Here is a 19,366-nt window from a genome sequence, read left to right on the forward strand (position 1 = left end):
AGTGACATTCCTGCTGCTCATTAGGTTATTAGCAGTAAAAAGCAAAGGCAGACAGCAGCAGCAGTCTGTATTTGCTGGCACTGTTCAAGGCCATTTAAATAGTTCCTAGAGGCTGCTGACAGGCACTGGGTCACCCCGGCCCCCACCATGTCTCCTGCCCAACACCTGCCAGGCGTGAAGGGCCACCACCGCCTTCCAGACAGGCATCTCCGCCTGCCCACTTGTCCTATAAATTTACTGGGAAAGAAACCTGGCAAAGCTTCAGGAAGAGAAATGCCTTTTCGGGGTTTGACTACCCCGAGCCTGTCACACTCACACATATCCGTTCCTTTACACGCAAGAAACAACACTTCTAATAAAAAATCTCCAGGGGGAAAAAAAACCCTAAAAACACACACAACGTTTCAGGGTAAACGCCCAACACGGAAAAGACAACTAACTACGCGTGGATTCAAATCACCTTCTCAGAAGAGCTCGAAAAGAGAGGCACAATTGACAGCCCTACCAGCGACCACAGCAGACCGTCACCCCGAACCTCCCCTGGCACACAGAGCCCGCAGCTCCGCCGGCGAGCGCTCCCGGGCGGGCCGGGCTGTGCGGTGCCCCGGGCCGCATCCCGCGGTCCCTGCCCCTGCGGACGCGCCGGTACCTCTTTCCAACAACAGGTCTTTTAACCGCGCATCCTTCACCGCTGTCTTGTTAAGCCGCTCACTGGACATGCTCGCCTCCGCCGGGCGGGGGGCTCAAGCCGCTCCGCCAGCCCCCGCGGCGGGCACCGCATCCCCGGCAGCCCCGGGCTCCATCCAGCAAGGGGACACGGTCAGGGAGGCTGCCAGGGAGCCTCCCGCCCGCGCCTCTCCCGGCGCTGGGAGCGCGGCTGCCGCCCCGCAGCCGGAGCGGGCGGGCACGGCCGGCACCGGCCGCTCCCGCCCCGCCGTGCCCCGGCCGCGCGTGTGCGCGCACGCACGGACACCAGGGTCCCGCCGGGCTCCGCGCCCGGGGCGAAACGAATTTAAAAAAAAAAAGAAAAATTAAAAACAAACAAACAACAACAACAAAAAAAAAACCCAAATCACAATAACGATAGAAAGAAAAAAAAAATTTAAAAAACAGTCGACCGGCGAGAACAAAAAGAACGGAAAGGCGCTGCCCCGCTGCTGGGCGAGCCCCGCGGGGAGGCGCGGAGCGCGGACAGGGAGGGAAGGAGGGGTGCAGGAAGGTCCGTACCTGACCCGCGCCGCCGCCGCCGCTCTTTAAGCCCGGCCCGGCGCGGCGCGCTCGGGGCGCCCCGGCTCCGCCGCCTGCCCCGGCCCGCCCGCGCCTGCGCCGCGCCCGCGCCGCCCCCGCGCACGTGCCCGCGCCCCGCCCCGCCCCGCCCGCCGGGACGGGACCGCGCGGGACCGGAGGCGATCCCGGCCCTGGGCGCTTCAAAGGGCAGCGGCAACCAAATCTCGCCCCCAGCGTCACACAGACAGCGAGAGTGATCCAGGGATGCTCCCAGCTGCGCGGCCGCGGGATCCTTACCCAAAGTTTCACGGGCAATCGTGTGTGTGCGTATGCGTAAAATACGAGGGAGTCGCATCCTGGAGCTGTACTGTAAAACCATAACCATCAGAAGGAACAATGCCTGTAACCTCAAGTTAAAAAAAAAACAAACCGAAAAACCAAACAAATTAAAGAAGGAGGGAAAAGAAGAACAACGGGCTCCAGCCGCATGTGTGTTTCTTTGGCAGAACTCGCAGCCCCAGCAGTGCTTGCCTTCCCCTAAAGCCCTGTGCCTGCCAATGAACCCCTCTGCTGCCCCTGAACCCCTGTGCCTGCCCCTAAACTCCTTTGCCTACCCCAGAACCCCTGTGCAATCCCTCAATCCCTGTGCAATCCCTCAACCCCTCTGGCCCCCCTGAACCCCCATGGGTGCCCCAGCCCTGCCACTGAGCCAGCCTTTCTGACGCCTTTCTGGCTGATAAACACTGCCACATGGGTTCCTCATCCCAGTCCCCACCTGTATTCCCACTCAAAGCACCACAATGGAGGCCAGCAGCAGGGACTTAGGGCTGTCCCTGCTGCCACCGTGCATAGGAGCAGCACAGTCCCACAGTGTTAGGAACATTAGTGCCATGTTAGGAAGCACCATTAGCAGCGTGTCCCTTGACTCCCAGGATGTTCCTCCTATACTGGCTTCACCATCATGGCCAAGACTCCTCCTGTTCCGGTTACTCCTCTGGATTATGGTGGCATCACCAAAGCACTGAATAAGACCGGTGTGTTTATCTGAACAAGAAAAGTGAGTTCTCCCTCTGGTCCACACTTGGCCGGGGCCTTGGAGCTCCTGAAAGCAGAGGAGATGGGCTGCAGCACTGGTGAGGCTCCATGCCCCTCTCCCAGCAGGCTCAGCTCAGCTCAGCTCACACCAGCACTGCTCTCCCCCACACACAGCACAGGCCCCCAGGAGGACGCTCTGGAGCTGACCATGGAGGCAGACCCACTGCTGCCCATGCATTTCATGTTTGTAAATCCCATGGACCAGCCTCAAATAAAAAGATGCCCTAACTCAAAGTCAAAGAGCAAAAGCCAGGAGGGGAAAGAGGCTGAGAGGGGTGGGCCTGCTTACAGTTACCTATCAAGCTAGCAGTATGAAGAGCCAGGGGGTTAAAAATATTAGGGAGACATATCCTGCTATATATATCCACAGCACACAGCAGGGCCCCTCTCCTGGTTACAGGCTATCCCCACTGTCTGGATTTATTAAACTGTTGTTGACATTTAGCTTGATACTGCAAGGTCTAAGGCCTCAATCCAAACACAACAGTCAAGCTGGGGGACAGTGATTGTGGACTGTAAATAAATATCCTTTGAGAGTTCCTAGAAGAGCAGAATGAGTTTAAATTATGTGTCAAGGGAATGCTTTTGTGCAAGTGGAGTATTAACCAAGTACAGCACTGTTACCAGAGGAGAGAAGTAATCCAGTACAGATAGCAGATGTGGAGCACCTTCAAATTACAAGCTGATTGTCCTTAAACTACTTTTAAAACAATTAATTCAACAGACCAGACTTCTAGACACGGCTGTTGTGTGGGCATACCCACTCAATGTGTACAGAGCTGCTGCTGAGGCCAATTACCTTCCTGTTGCAAACTCTTTGTTTTCAAGGACTTTGTAAGACAACGTTTCTGAGTCAAAGACTGACCTACATACATCATTTAAACCTCATGTTTAAAATGAGAAGTTGGTTTCAGATGAGTGCAGTTTAAAGACTACAAAGAAAGCAGAAAACAAACCAAATTAATATATTTGTATTAATGCTTTTCCTTTACTTATTCAATTGAACTGTAGATGTTTAGAACTTTAGTTCCTGAAGAGCATTAACCCATGACATAAAATAATTGCTTTGGCAAGACTGGGGATTCGGCACATGGACTGATAACTAACACACTCCCTCTCTAGCCCAACACCCACCAACTATTACTGTACAAGTGCAAGCACAATGACTGCAAAATGGTTACAGACTTCTGTAAGTGGTGCACCTGATAAGTATCCTCAAGAACATCCTCAGTACAGTATTTGGCTCATCACCTATTTATTAAGAATTTATCACAAACTTTTAAATGTGAATCAAGCCGTGTGCCAGAGAGCCCATATAAGCTTCTCTGTCAACAAGAATGGGGGACCAGCTTCCTGCTAAAACTCCAAGTCGCAGGTTCCACCATGACCTCTGAACAGGATGGCTACTCTGGCATCAGGGTTGAAGCTCCTTAAGCAGGTTCTGGCACAGAGTCATAATGCTTCTCCACAGGCCATTACAAGTCTAGCATATTAATGATAAAACCAAGGGCTAGTTAAACTTGGTAACAGGTGAAATTTTATGAAGGACATGTTCACTGATCTGCCTCCTCAGATCACTACTGGGAAAATGAAAGACTCATTCTGGAACCCACAAGAACAAAATCTGAATTTTTTTATTTTACTGTTAGTAGAGATGTTAATCTCAAGTGTAAAGAAACAGTCATGCTTTGGTGACCAAAACTGGACAGATGCTGCTTTCTCAATATGAGTTTTGCATTTCTGCTACTTCTCCCTTTTTTCTCTGATTCTCTAAAGACGTTACTGACTGTGGACAGGTTCTTGGCCAGCCCTTACTTTGGAGAGTAAGAGAAAAGTCTTGGAACTGGACAATAAGGGTACGTTTCCTCCTGCCTGCAGCCAAGCCACGTGGACAGTGGGTGTGTGTGCAGAGGTACTTCCCCCTACCTGCACTGTCAAGCAACTTTAAGGCTTCAGGCAACTGCAGATGCACCCACTGAATGCCCCATGCCTCCACCTCTCAAACTGCCACCACCCTGGGGGAAATTATCACCTTTCTGATTAAATCTGGAATTTAAGTTTGTCAGAAAAAGATACAGAGGAACGGCACCAACCAAGGGAAAGAAAAACTGCTTTTCGCACAGGCAGTGAACTCAAGTAACTGATTTGCCAGCAGTATGTATCCAGAGGTATTATGTTGTGTTTAATGTGATTATGTGCAAGGAACAAGCAGATGGGAGCACTGTGAAGAGATTAGCAACGCAACCCAAAAGAAGTAAAGTTGGTGGAGAGAAGAAGACAGTATTTAAGGCCTCTAAATTCACCCCCTGTTAAAGCTGTTCTTTACTCTGCAGTAATAAGAAGGATTAGGAAATTCAAGCAGTCCTTCATAGGCATAGTTAGTTGTACAGCCTGAGTGATCCCTGTGCTGGCCACACATGCAGTGGTTGGTTTCCCTGTACTGGAAGGAGGGTTCAATCAGGGACACTGAATTATAACATGCTGATTTCAAAGTAATCACCGTTTCAGACCTGACTAGCACTGGCTCTGTTTACACTGGTGAGTGAGAAAATCTACTTATGAATTATCCCCGCTGCCGTTCTGTTAGTCCTCACATGTTGGCTCGACATAGGCAATTTACAGTCGTCTGTTCCAGCAGGGTTAAATGGTACAGTGAACATAATGCCCTGGCCCTGTTTACCCTGGAGATTACACTGCTGGTAACTTCGATGCTCCCCTGCCACTGCTGAAAAACAGGTACAGAATTTCCTGGTGCTGATGCTTGAGGAATGAGAAGCTCTGGGCAGGGAAAGGCAGCTGTAAATATGAGGAAAATAATCAACCCAGACTATTCAGACCAGGAAAACATCCCCAAGGGGACAAAGTAACACTGTGTCTGAGAACCAAAATTTCCCACCATTAGGGTGAATATTGTGGTACAGTGGCTTCCATATGTTTTAGTCATTGGCTACTTCAAATCCTCTAATTACTTCTGTCCAAAATTAGCAAACAAAATCAGCCACGCTGAAAATACTGCACCTCCTTCCATCCTTAATTTTGATCACATTCTACAGCTTTTGTCACATTTCGAGCTCAAATCAACTAAGTGTAAAAATGAGCTATTTAAGTAAGAGAAAAGACAAGAAAGGATCACAATATTGCTTGTTTGGGTTTTTTTTATTCTGTTATTATTCAGAGCTCTCCCAGCAGTACTTGCAATTAGTACCTGGTACTGGATTCTGTGGAGTCTCTGGTTGCAGCATGACTACCCTGCCTAAGTTCCCTGTGGTTTCCAGGCAATTCCCAGCAAGTACAGGAAAGAATCATCCCTCATTATTATTTTTTTTTTTCCTGTTCAAGCAGGAGCTAGAAGAAATGCACTAAGGACCACATTAAAAAGCTGAGAGATCACATCATGCATTATCCTGCCATAGGAATGGATGAAAGTTAAATGAGGGGTAGAATTAGCATGGATGCTAGAATTAAGCATATGCAAAAATCCACCTCCAACACAAAACTGAAAGCCCTGTTGTAGAAGTACAGGTTGCTAAATAAGCTATTAGTGGTATTTTAGACACACAAAGAACGTTCATTCTTCCTCTAAAGAACATACTTCAGTTACAGAGAGTCTCCTGCCAGGTGGATTATTCGCTCCATAAATCTCAATTGCCAGCAAACTCCCTGGCAGCCAGGAAAAGAAAACAACGGGCACTCGACTGCAGGTTAACAGACTATCAAATATTTTAGTACTTTCTGACTATGGTATATGCAAAGACTTCAAAAAGCTGGACTGTGCAGAAAGATCACAAGGAAACCCAGCAGCCTTGGTCTAAAAAAAGGAAAAAAAAAATCTAAGGGCAAGACAGAACAGAGATAAGAAGGGAAAGCAGAACCAGGATTACAATAAAGTACTAAAAATACAAGTGGAATGTGAAGAGCTGTATTTTATTTCTGACGCTAATATAATCAGCTAGTTTAGAGATACAAAGCTATGCCTCACTGACGGTGCTGTCTTGTACCTGAAAGTAAAGGATGAAGAGAGAACCTGGAAAAAGTATCCAAGGAGATATGGGGAACAAAGGGAATCAACAGAATGCAAAATCTGAGGTCAGTGATAACATAAAAATAATGCTTTTAAAGAACCACAATGCTAGAACTACAATATAAGCTAGTGTTAACATTTAAAAGTGACCAAAGGAAAGACCTCAGTACTGGTAAATGGATCTACATGCAAAACAAAGGAATTTGTTGTCGTTCATCCTGCAGTTTTCTTATCATTTGTCTTGCAGCATTTGCATACATGCTGTTTGGATGTGTAATCATAAGGGAAATTAACCCTAGATAACCCCATGCTGCAGCACGTTTACAGAAATTGCTCTAGAGAAAACAACTCTAGGAATAAAATGAGGGATGTTCAAACCATCAGAAATCAAGTGAGTCACAGACACGATAGGTCTGAAGGATGGGAAAATCTCTTTATGAGAACATGCCATTAAACATTACAATCAAGCATAAAATTGCTCTGCCACAGTATTTTGTTTTATTTGCATTGTTAAATTTCTTCTCCTAACAATAATGGATAGTTTATAGCACTAATGATTTATACTAAAGAAGCTGTGTAAATGCATCCCAAATGGGTGCCTTCTTTCTTAAGAACCACAGACTCAGTTTCCTTCAGCTTGATCGCAGATCGGTGACTCACACAAATTTCACATCTGCCTCAGGATACAATGGTGCAGCTTCTAACGAGGTTTCACGATGGATTAAGCTCCTATGGTGCAAGAGAGGTGTAAAAACTTCTGCCAGCTTTAAAAAAGCACACTGCTTTTCCACAAATTGCCGTGGTGCAAGAACTACAGAGGCTCTGTGATTAACAGCTGTTATCACATTACTAAGTTCATTACTTCTGGCTTCTGCAGGCCCACTTTAAATAAAATACATGACTGGCATACAATTCATGTATGTCCATGCACAGAAACACAAATTTTCCCCAATAAATCAATTTAATTGATCACATTGTACAAGTATTTAAATGTGTCTGCAAAACACATTCACCTCATTTGCAGTGCACCCCCAAAGACAGTGAGGATTGAGATTTTTGGTGGGCAAAATTATTTGGATTTGCCGTAGTTTATAACCCTCCTTATGACATAACAGAGTAATCTATTCCAATCCACAGCATTCCAAAACAGTAAAGTCAGGCTCACTCAAATCAGAAATCAGAAGAGTGACATAAAACATCCCTTTGGGATCCACTTAGATCTTATATTTCCAGAGTTTCCTTGATCTTTATATCAAAATTAAGGTATTCATTCATGCTTGATTCCAGCAGCTGAAGTGTTAAGAAAATCATTTAATTTAAGGCAAAATCTCTTGAGAAAGGACAACACTGGGAATAAGAATCAGAATCTAGTCAAGATTTCTTAGGCCAGCAAGAACGAGAATAAGTACTCAGGTCATGGGGAAATATCAGGAAGTTTGTAATGCGCTTCTTTTCTGACTAATGGCCTAAGTGATTGTGTGGACAATAACCCTCAAGCAGGAGATGTGAGAAGGAAATAGGAGAAAAAACCCACAGAGAATGTCAGTTGTCAGATGCTTCCTGCAGTTTTTCCACAACCACTTATCGGGAGCCAGTTTTAACGCATCATCACAGGCATTCCTCAGCAAGCAGCAGCGTTTCTGTCACTTCCTTCAGACTGGAAAAGGAGTAAGACTTCCCAAAAATACATCTTCTAGAAAAGAGGAAATTAAGCGGGCAAGCTCAGCACTCAATGGGAACGGGATAACTCACTGTTACTTGTGAAAAGCAGACCTCTGAGTAAACCACCAGCGAAACGACAACCACACTGCAGAAGCTACCAGGCTATTTTTACCACAGTAGAATATGTTATCTTTTCATTTTGTAGAAAGGCAATAAAAATTCATAAGATTCATGCTCTGCATTTAAAGAGAAAAGCTTGGTAATACAGCATTCAGACCACATGGTTTTTAACATTACCATGAATGGTCTAAGTTCTTCAGTCTTCTGACATGTTCACAGGGATGGTGTTTACATTGACTTCTTCATAGTACATCATATCACTTTTCAATGATTCAGTTCGCTCTGACAAAAGGAAACATCTGCCATAATTTTTTTTCTTCCGTGAACTTTATCACAATTAAAAATCTGACGTTTCACCAGCCTGTGTGCCAACTGAGAAGAACGCCAAGTTCGGCACTTCCCGATACATACAAATGAGTGCGGCATGAACAGCTAGTACCAACAGCACCAAGCCATCACTGACTTGTCAGTTCTCACCACAAAAGAGAAGAAAGATCACAGTTTGTGGGCAATAATTTTATAATCTTGATCTGGTTTCCATATGACAGAGTGCAAGAGAGAGAAAGCAAAAAAAAAAGATAAAAAAAAAAAAGATTAAAAAGAACGTTTTGCAGCTCTGTGTGATGACAACATAAGATTTCTATGTCTTGCCCTATTGCAGCCAGAAAAATATTAAAGCAGCATGTCAAAACTGGCATAGCTTCTAAAAAAGTGATTTCCAAACATTGTTTGATGGACAGCACCCTAGCAACTCGATACAAAGCTTAAATCTGCATCTATTTTACATAAAATGAGACCAATCCCACCCGGTGCATGACAGTATTCTCGTTTTCAGCAGAATTAATGGTATCTACAAACTCAAGCCACTTCTGAGACACTACACATGACAGGAAGGCAGCTTGACCATTTACCATGAGGACCACCAACCTCTTGTACCCTGTGTAAGGGCAGGCTAATTTTTGTATTTTTAGGCAGTTTAAATGACACTGTCATTTTAGGATGGAAGCCAAGAGCCAGGAACAAAACCAGCAGCCATGCAGTGCTAGCTCATATGTGGAGTAGCAGAGTCACACTCTAAAGTGATGTTACTGAGCCCAGGCAGTCAGGAGGGATGGATGTTTCTGAACAGAAGCCAGAACAGAGCTGGGGTCTCAGTGATGGTTGAGAGGTGTTTTCTAACATTGCTCCTCCATCCATTTTTCCCCCGTAGCCCTAACAAAATATTGGATCAGGTAGGATACAATTAGACTTGAAGTGTCTCATAGGAGGACTTCAGGTACCAAGAAAGGAAAAATTACCCTGCATACAGAATATACAAGACTGTGTACAAGGTATGGCATAGGTGCTTAGGGAGATGGATCTTCTACTAGCTACGAGATCAGACTGAGACAGAGTTTCTCTCCTTAACTCTGTCTCAGACCTGTTAGTGACCTAAGGCAAGTTCCTTCAGCTCTTCCTGCCTGTCATCTCCATTCTTCTCTCTCTTGGTACCACAGCAGGACCCACGCAGCACTTCCACGGAGCACAGCCTCACTCACCTCAGCCTTTACACGCTGTCCACTACCAGTACCATATGTCATTTGGCCTGCTAAGCTGCTTTTGAAGATGACATGTGAGCACCTAAATCACAAAGACGCATTTTCAAAATCTGGCTAGTGGTAAGTGGACCAATACCTTTTCCCAATTAGCAAAAGGCTGGTCCCAAGGGGCTGCAGTGGTATTTTCCTGTGTGTGACAGCAAAAAACCAAAATTTGCTTGAAATCTTACCAGACGCACTGGGAAATGATAGCTAATGCATCTTACAGTTGGTTGGCTGATATTTTTGGATGGGAGGCTGCATTTCAAACTACTTCATCCTGTATTCCCACTCTGTACAACTGCACATCTGACATTGTACTGACTCACCGGTAGCATTTTTATGCAGCCCACTACAAAGATAACACTACACCCCATTTGGGTGGGGCAAGGGTTTTTGGCTGAATTGACTTGTTGGAGAGGAAGTTTTGAGAGTAAGATATTTGTTTTCAGCATCACAGAGAATCTGTGATCTCCTGTGCGTGCGTGAAGAGCAGGAAAATCACATCCACTCCCTCTCACTTCTCCATGTTACCCCATTGGGGCAGCAAAACTACTGATGCTTCACATTTGGCGCAGCCCTAATTTTTAATATAAGACGTGGGTTTTCATTAGGATTAAGGTAAAGGGTTAAAACCAAATAAATCCAAGTTCTTATGCAGCCTTCAGGGAGAGGGCTAAGCTTTGTGCCCAGCCTAGGAGGGAACACTGCCCACACAGCACGCCTTCCAGACTGCCTCCAGGCAAACCCAGGGCAGACAAAGCCTTCTGGAGAAGCAAAGGGCAGAGATCTCTCTCCATCATCCCTTCCAGTCTGGGATCAGGGGTCTCTGCCACACTTCTGATCCGCTGAGTTTTAAGTCAAAGCTGCAGAGAATCGGCCTGAGCCAGGCAAGCGTTTTACAGTGCTGCTCTGTGATCCCCTGCCACCGGCGCCGCTTCACGCATTCGTGCAATGATTCCAGAAACAGCCTTGACTGCTCACCCATTAACTGTGAGGTGCGAGTCAGGTTTGCACTGCTGGGAGACAGGCTATTTTTACCACACTTAGGATGTGCTGTCACAACGTTAAATCCCAGTTGCAGATTTACCAAAAGAGCTAAGGGGATTTGTCCGGGATTTCAGGGTGCCGGCATCCTGATCTGCATAGCAGCTCAGACCAGGCTTTTTGCCATTCATAAGTCCCAGACAAATGACTCGTGAGAGTGTGCAGCTTGCCAGCAGAGCGCATATCCAGCGAGCACACGGGGTCTGGGATGCCTCTGACACCGGAGGCATGTGCTGGCCACATGCACAGGGCACCCCAGCCTCCCCCACGCGCTGCATGCCAGATTTCACCCAGCACCTGTGTGGATGTGTGCACCCTCTCTTCCGTGCACAATGCCTGGGCACACCACACCAGGAGGACCACACATGTGGGAAAGGCCTGGCCACACAGCCCCTGCCCTCAGGCAGGGCAGTATTTACTCCCTGTACATCCCACACCATTCCTGCTTTCTGTAGTCTTAACCAGGTGCAGCACAAACTTGCAGTTGCTTCCCTTATAAAGTTCACACCCTGCAGCAAGAGCTTCCTAGCCACCTCTGCCCTCAGGAATCCAATTCCCTGGCTGTGGTAGGTACTCAAAAGGGTCTCCTTGGAGAGATCATTGATGGCTCATGGATAAAGTCTGAGAAATACTGCTGTATGATACTCAGGATGGTGAGGCTGAGGTGCTGCCAATACTTTACATGCCGTATTTCCTGACTTGAAAACTGCATGTCATCATATTAGCACAGTTTTGCTAAGTGAATTAGAAAAGGCACACCCTTTCCAGAGTATATCCTGGATTTTTTAGACACACCAAATACCTTGCTGTTAATGCATCTGGTTTCTGGTTTACACACCTAAAGCAGGAAGAAGGGAATTGCTCAAGCCAAAGTTGCGCATATATGAAATGTGAATCTGCCATACAACCCAAACTGGCTCTCAGCTTCAATCTATCCTTTTTTGGGCAGAAACAGCTTAGACATTTTGAATTTAAAGAGACTCTGGTAATTTTTTCTTTATTTCCTCTCATATTTCTTCCTCTGAAAGCTCAGACTAAGACTTTTTGTTCATTGTTGGTGCCTTACCCAAAGCCAGCTTAAACCAGAACACCTCTAAACATTTTCAGGAAGGTGGTTTTCTGTTCTGCTTTAGGAGTTGTTTTTTTTTGTTGTTGTTGTTTTGCTTTTGAGGTTTGGGGGGGGTAAGGGGGTGCAAGGGTTTAACTCTAGAAGTTAAGAGTTGTGGTTCCCAGTGTTAAATCACAAAATTTTGAGGGTCTGTTCTGCTAAAAAAAAAAAAAAAAAAAAAAAAAAAAAAATTGCTCTTTTTTTTTTTTTTTTTAGCACAGTGTGAATTTTTGTCACATAAAGAACTGAGTCCCAGTTTCCAAAATGTTCATATTTTATCTTTTCTGCTATATTCTGCTGTCTCTTCAGTTAATACTTTAACATCCTGCCTGAAACTGAAGCAGTTTTAGGTTCTCCATTGCCTACACATTTTGTCATTTCTAACACGACAGTTCTGTAACCCGTTTGTTTTCTCAGTGCGTCTTTGAGCATCGCTTGTACTTCACAGTGCAGATGTCTAATGCAGATCAAGGCGGGCGCTGCAGCATATTCTGTTCCAAAAGACATCCCCACCTCCTCATTTGTTTTGCAACATGGCTATCAAAGCACTAAATAACATAATAGCTAGCATATATCCATTGTCTTACATATTCTGCATGGTTTATGCATGTTACTTAATTTCTTCACTCCTGTGGAATAGATAACAGAGGTGATCTCTTTATATAAATTGTGGATGCAAAACAAGTTAATAGCTAAACTAAATAATCAGATCAAAGTCCTTTCTCAAATTTCTGTGGCCAAAATAAATCCCATTTATAAGGAAAAACACCAAAAAAATTGTAGACCACCTCTTGCAAACAAATAAAATGTAGGCTAAAGTTCGATCACAGCTTTTTCTCTGTGAGCCTCTAGCCCAAATCTGAAACCTGAGTTCTCTCCCTTAAAGCTCACACCCAGAGGCATGGCTTACTGGTCAATGCAATCTTCAGAGTTTCCCATCTTGAACAATTTATTTTCAGGAACAAAGCCTGGAAGAGATCCAAACCCCCCCGTGTGGATTGGCAGCAGCTCAGGATGCTGTCTAGGTGTGTCTGGCTTGCCCAACTAACAACTCTTTCCAGTTCCTCCATGCAGAACACACTTGTGTTTCACCATACTGCAGAATGCCACCCATAAACTTCCTACTCCCTCTTTTCCAAAAAGGACACCGGTTTCTCCCACTAGGTCCCCAGTTTTTTTGGCTGTCAGACACTTTGGGGTTTAGCTGGTGGCTTAGAATTCACCAGTGAATGTACAGTTTAGAATTTACAGCTGGGAAAATAATTTCCCAAAATATCTGTATGAATGCAATGCAGAAATATGCCACATTATAACAGTGAGTATTCTTTCTCAAAATGGAAGTGTTAAATTTCAAGCACAGCCCTATGCTTCAGATGAGCCAAGAAACTTCTGAAATGAGTAACAGGCCTTGCTCAGCACCCTGTGTGCAAAGCAGCCTCTTCCTTCCTGCTCCTCTTGGCCCTCCAGGTAGCCCTGGCACAGCAAAGCAAAGTTTCTCAGTTGTGCTGTTAAGCCAAACTCCCCTCGACATTGTTATCAGGACAGTGTTTTCCAGCTGCTACCATCAAACTGTTATCCCTGAAATGGGTCCATCTGAAGATTATTAGTATCATAGAATCATTTTGGTTCGAAAATACCTTTAAGATTATTGATTCCAAACACAAACTGATTTTTAATGTGCAGAAGCACATAGGGAAACAAACACTAATATTAATCTGTTCAAACAGCAAGAAGTCCTCCCCCTCCCCTTCCCCCATGCACAAAGCTGCAAAAATTAAATCCATAAGGGCATTTATAAAGAATATCTTATTTCAGGGAGAAAACAAAAGTGACTGACACAGTTATTTGTCAGCGCCGGTAAATAAATTTTCACAGCTTACAATGTTTACCCTGGAGTACAGCTGAAAGATCCATTCGTGCTGCATTAGAAAGCCGCCTCAATGACAAACTTCAGCTCCCCGCTCTAGCAAAGCTGATGTATTGACTAGACAGGTAGATATTAGGTGCTCCGACTGTCTGGATGCTATGGAAATCATGCCGCATGCATCTGACCGTTGTCAGCGGCAGAAGACAAGCGCCGGCCTCATTCTTATTCCAGCCAGGAAAAAGGCCTCGTCTGCATTAGCCTTTTTACTGAAAGGCTGCCATATTTGTCAGTTCAGACGCATGTAAGATAAGCTCTTTCCCCGTTATCTAATATTTCACCAGGCAGTGGAAACGAAGGATAAGCAGAACCTAATAGTCTATGTGGGCAGGAGATCTTGAATGCTGTCAAGCTCAGCACAAGGCCTGGATGCCCTAGACAAGGGGAAGTTTACAGCAGAAGTTAATCACTTCATTTTGAAGAAAAACTCACAGGGATTTGGAGAAATGGCTAAGACTTATCCTGGCTACGCAGCAAGCGAGGAGACAAGCATAAAACCCTTAGTGCAGCATTGTACTCAGTGCCTCTCCCTTCTTGTAATGTAGGTACTGCTTGGCTAACATTCCAGCCTAGTCAAAGGGGATTAAAGAAGGCAGCTGGAAAACCACTGCTTTTTCTTAAGCATCTGGACAAAACAGAACAGGCAGGGAGAAGCAAAATGAAAAACGAAACTCTGCATTCTTGACATATCCTAGGCTGATCAGTCCCTTGTATAGCAGCTAGCAGAGATGCCAAAAGTACTACTGCAGTCTGATTTACCTGTACTTCTACACTCCAAAACTACCCAAATTGCATGCAGAGTTTGTAACAACTTGGCAAAGAGATCAGAAAGGCTCTTACTCAGTCGCAGGACTCCCTGGCAAGCACATATCTTAACAGGCTTTTCTGCTGCATAATGTGAATACAACGGTGCTAAGTGAATTCCGAATAAAATTAAGATAGCCTGTTTCAGAGCTCAGAGAATAATTCTGGTTTAACAGCATGTCTTCTTAAGAGATACACCATTTCAAACATTAGTGACTATACAGTCACACTGCTCCCTTTTAATGCACTGACATGAGAATCCAACCACGTTTGCTGCAGCCCCATGTATAAGCTCTTACACTTTGTTCTGGCTCACCCCGAATGGCCAAGCTATGCCCAAACTATTTTGAGGTGGTTTTTTTCCATCTGGCAAAAGTGGAGTTTTTTGGCATAACTGTTCAGAGGTGCCCTGCCAAAATGTAAGCGACAGCCTTTAAGCGAAGGGTTATAACATCTGTGTGGGATCTGGTATCCAGTATCCCTCTGCTGCCTGATCCCAATCCACTGCCCACTCTTTAAACCACCACCTAAGTGACACGGTGAGCTGTGTTCTGTGCATGGACTCCTAACGTCAGCCGTGTCCTTAATACCTCATGTGGTCACCAATAATAATTTTGACCCTCCCTGGAGTCAACAACGCTTTGGCTGTCAACAGCAACAGTCCCAGGATAGCTGCTGTCAGCAGCGCCACACCACGTGTGCCCGCACGTGACAGCAACTCTGCCGTGTCGCCCACCTGCTCCCACTGTGTGATGATGGGGACTACACAAAGTCACAAGAAACCTATTCCCAGGGAGTCAAGTGCTCCTTGGCGTCAGCACTCGCCGTCCTCACGGAGTAGGCCAACTGGGGGAAGACGCATGTGGCATGTGAGCCTGCAAGGAAAACAAAGCCCAGCCTGCATCTAATTTTAGGCTTAGCAGCCTGAAGGATGTTCTGGGCTGTCTTTATCTTTGGCTTTTCCAACTCCTCTTCCTTTAAGGTCATACCCTTAAAAGCTGTTGTGCTGCCTCTTGCCCCAGGTCTCTTTCCTTCCCCACATCAGCCCAGTCAGAAGGTGCAACAGCATGAAAGCCCCGACCTCCTGGAAAGCCTTCCTTCCAGCGAGCTGGCAGAACAGCCATCCAGGAAAAACCTTCCAGCCTGCCGGCTCAGCTGGGATAGAGAAGGGACAATCTCTCATGCTTTATTTCATCACCAGCTGGCTGCAAGGCTTTCTGAATCGCCCTTGTCCTCGGGTCCATCGAGAGTTTCTCTGCCTTTTTTCACATAAACCTTGCAGTGTGCTTTTTCTCTTTTTTTCCATCATGTACATTAAGTACTTAATTTAAGGTCAATTAATCCCAGTTTCACGTTAATGGGAAAGGAATGGGAAGGTACCAGGAGCTGATGCCACATAGCCAAGCTCCATTTCCCTTTATGGACTCCCTCAAACCTCAAAGCCTGTCCAACAGGACTCAGATTCACCCACTCCTCACACAGAATCAAAATGCCATAAGTTAGCTCTTTGCAGAAGTTGCCAGGAGATACAGGAAGGATAACATCAAGTATCCTCCTGCTCTATGCAAGCTGCAAGCTCCCTGCTGCAGCATGTTGGGGGAGCAAAGTGATGCTGGACCACCATCCCCAGATGGGAGAGCTGCTCATTCCCCAGGTGCCTCAGCCTAAGACCGTTCCCACCATCTAGAGCCTGCTCTAAATGCCAGCTCCAAGGAGCACATATACAGCAGCAATGCTGCCAAACCTGCACTCACAGCCCCAACATCCAGCAAAGTAGTGCTCCATGTTCAGGGAGTCTAGAAATGCAAAACAGAGAGAAAGGCTAAGGTGGCTTTCCAAAATATTTTTGTTTCACTCATAATTTCCTAAAATGGGATTTATTTAAAACGTGGAAGAAAAATAGAACCTAAAGGTACCCTTTCATCCTTTATAGCATTCCACCTCTGGTGGTGTTTTCCACTCATGCCCAGAGAATGCAGCAGGTTACCCACGGTGACATCAGCACTGGGTGCCAGCCCCAGGGGCACTGTACAACCTCCTGCCCACCTCTGGTAGGGCTGAACAAAAATACCAGCTTCTGGAGGAAAGTGTCTATTGTGCAGCCATACACCGTGACCTCTTACTTCACATCCCAGCCGCCACTCTGAAGTTTGCACAGAAACGAATAATCTTATTTTCACTGCTTTTTAAATTATTTTTTTTTTCCAGGGGGAAGGGGGAAACCTTTATTAGATAGATATGGCTACTTAAAAGCAGTCTCTAGCAAGTCCATTCTCCGCTGAAACAACTGGGGCAGAATGGGTCTCTGTTAATGTTACATTTAGTCATTAAAAATGTGCATTTGCGATTCTAAAAGCTGCTAGAGGCAAAACACAAGAGAGAGATACATACTCAGATTTACATTCCGTTTCCAGCCAGGGAGACTCAGTGAAACTAAAATTAACATCTCTACCTTTCATATGCATTTCTGGACAAACATACACCGAGTAATAACCACCACTGCTGTACACATTTGAATCCTCTTTCAGCAAAGGCCTAAATGCCTTTTGAAAAACCTAAATAATTTAGCACTGTGATAGTGTGAAGTGTGTTAAGACACTTTTATATACTACTACATCTAGCTCTGGGGTACATCACAGGAGATGTCATCTTAAAGGAGCAACACACAATGGCTTTGGGCAGAAAAACAGCTAACAGATAAAAGCAACAAAAATACTTGCACTGGATGCGAAAATATCACACAGGAATAATAGATAATCAAATAAAAACAGTGCAAACTATACAGTGGAATCTTTAATTATGACTCACTACAAGGATTTTGATTTCACATTTTGCCCATGCTTGTTAAACAACATCTCGGTAAAACTAGTGCATTTTCACCATTTATTTGTATAACAGGAACATAAAGATACTTCAATCAAGAATCACAGCTTCAGTGGCCTGAGCACTACGCAATTAAAAAAAGACATCCCTAGCATTTTGAGGTCTGGAACTAAGACAAAGAAGATGACTTGCTTATGAAAAAGGAGGTGAGATTAAGGCGTAAAACGCTCACATCCACTGTAAAAAATTCTGGGTATTCTTAGCTCAACAGCTGCCTAGCCAAAAAAATTCTGGAAAAAAAAAAAACCAACCCAAAAACCAAAAAGTGAAAAAAAAAAAAGCACTCTAAGGAAAGCCTTTTTAGGACTTTGATAGCAAATAGTCGTTCCCATGGATCAGTGTAGGGAGCCATTTACTGAATCACCAAGACAGTTTTCTGTTGCACTGGGACAATCCTCCACACAGCCACACGTAGTAAATGCACAAGCAGACTAAGGGGATTAGAAGGAGTAATTGGCATTGTATTTCTGTACTCCAAATTCTTTCTATTCTGTTTTTCTGAGCTGTAAAAGAAACTGTAAAAACAAGGTCCAGATACTACCTGAAATAAAGCTGTTTCCTATTGTCCTATTACCTAACTTTTAATAGTATTGGTGTCTCAAAAAACAACATGCACTAGGAAATAAGCCAATGTTTAAAAAACCCCAAAAGAGCAACTGTAAGTAAATTAACTAGATGGACACACAGTTCAAATTCTGTGGCCATAGGCTGGACCCAAGGCTCTTCCTCACCACCAGCGACTGGAAAAAACAAAGCTGTTGCATTTTTGCTCTATCACCCAAATTTTGCTTTGTTCCTGGTTATGTGGCTCTGAAACAGAAAACTATACCTGGTTTTCCTGTAACAGAAAACTACACCTGCTTTTCCTGTAACAGTTTGCGAATTTTACAGCCCATTTCAAATAACTTCTGGCAGATTTTTTTTTTCTTCCCAGAGCTCCTTGGAGCAGGGAAGCTTTAATAATTTGCTCATGCAGTGCCAAGCAGAATACAGAGATGAAAAAAGAAAAAAAAAATTTGAAATATAATCACTAACAAACTAGGCTTCACTGTTAAAAAGTGGAAAAATAAATTAAGGTGAGGTACTATATGAAAGTAAGGGGGTGAGATGAAACGGGCACCCACGCGGGTGCTTGGAAGTGATGATCCAACGCTCTCCTCTGATTCCACAGCTCAGGAGCTCCTGGCACACCACTGCCCTATCTGCAGCATCTCCATGCTGGAAAGAAAAGTTTCTATCTACAACTCATATATTAAAAAGTGGCTCTTTAGGCTATCATAATACAGTAATTTACAGTGCTTAGGTTTACTCTGCTTTGTTGCTGAGAAGAGCAGAAACAAACTTACTGTTCTTCTTCTGCAGTGGTTTAAAAGCACAGCGCAATTTCAAGGGCAGATCAAAGTTAGACTAATTATTTCCTCTCTGTATATCCCATAACTAAATGTAACAGGTCACTAGGGAGGGGTGAAACAAAAGATGAATGTATTTGTACACACTAACAGCAATCACCAAGAAACAAGGACATTATTTATATAATAAAAACATGCATAAGGGAAAACATCAAAGCCTATATTAAATATAAAAAACCACAAATATATCACCAATGGTGCCTAAATAACTAGGGAAATGAACTGGCTGCTCTCTTCTCCACACTTCACATTAAACATAACTGCTGAGGTAGTTATATCCTTCAAGAGCCTTTAGCACTACTGATGACGAAGGTTTGATAATTCTAGTATTGCCCACTTGATGTTAATCCCAAGACTAAAAAAACACATTGCCATTGTTCTCTGTTGTTTAGAAACAGTTGAGTTTACTCAGGCCATACCCAAAAGCTTTGGGCTGCAGTCAAGAAGGCTAGAAACATGTTTTACTGTATTTTTTTTAATGAGACTTGA

At 44.5% G+C, this 19,366-nt stretch overlaps 1 protein-coding gene across 7 annotated transcripts in view; it reads right to left on the bottom strand.

Moving 5' to 3' along the window:
* LDLRAD4 (low density lipoprotein receptor class A domain containing 4) overlaps positions 1-19,366 on the bottom strand; it is a 283,291-nt gene that overhangs the window by 24,411 nt on the left and 239,514 nt on the right. Inside the window, exon 1 of one of the 7 annotated variants that reach the window (XM_058831956.1) lies at positions 1,228-1,342. The exons of 3 other annotated variants lie outside the window; for them this stretch is intronic. Coding sequence is in view for 2 of the 4 variants with exons in the window: in XM_058831955.1 (XP_058687938.1) it covers positions 650-719 (70 nt within the window). In the remaining 2 variants the exon portion in view is untranslated. Of the gene's footprint in view, positions 1-460; positions 587-649; positions 1,034-1,227; positions 1,343-19,366 lie in introns of those variants that run through there. 3 more of the 7 variants (XM_058831955.1, XM_058831954.1, XM_058831957.1) reach the window with 3 other exon arrangements.

This window comes from Poecile atricapillus, chromosome 2 (genome assembly GCF_030490865.1).
Source record: "Poecile atricapillus isolate bPoeAtr1 chromosome 2, bPoeAtr1.hap1, whole genome shotgun sequence".
Lineage (NCBI taxonomy): Eukaryota > Metazoa > Chordata > Aves > Passeriformes > Paridae > Poecile > Poecile atricapillus.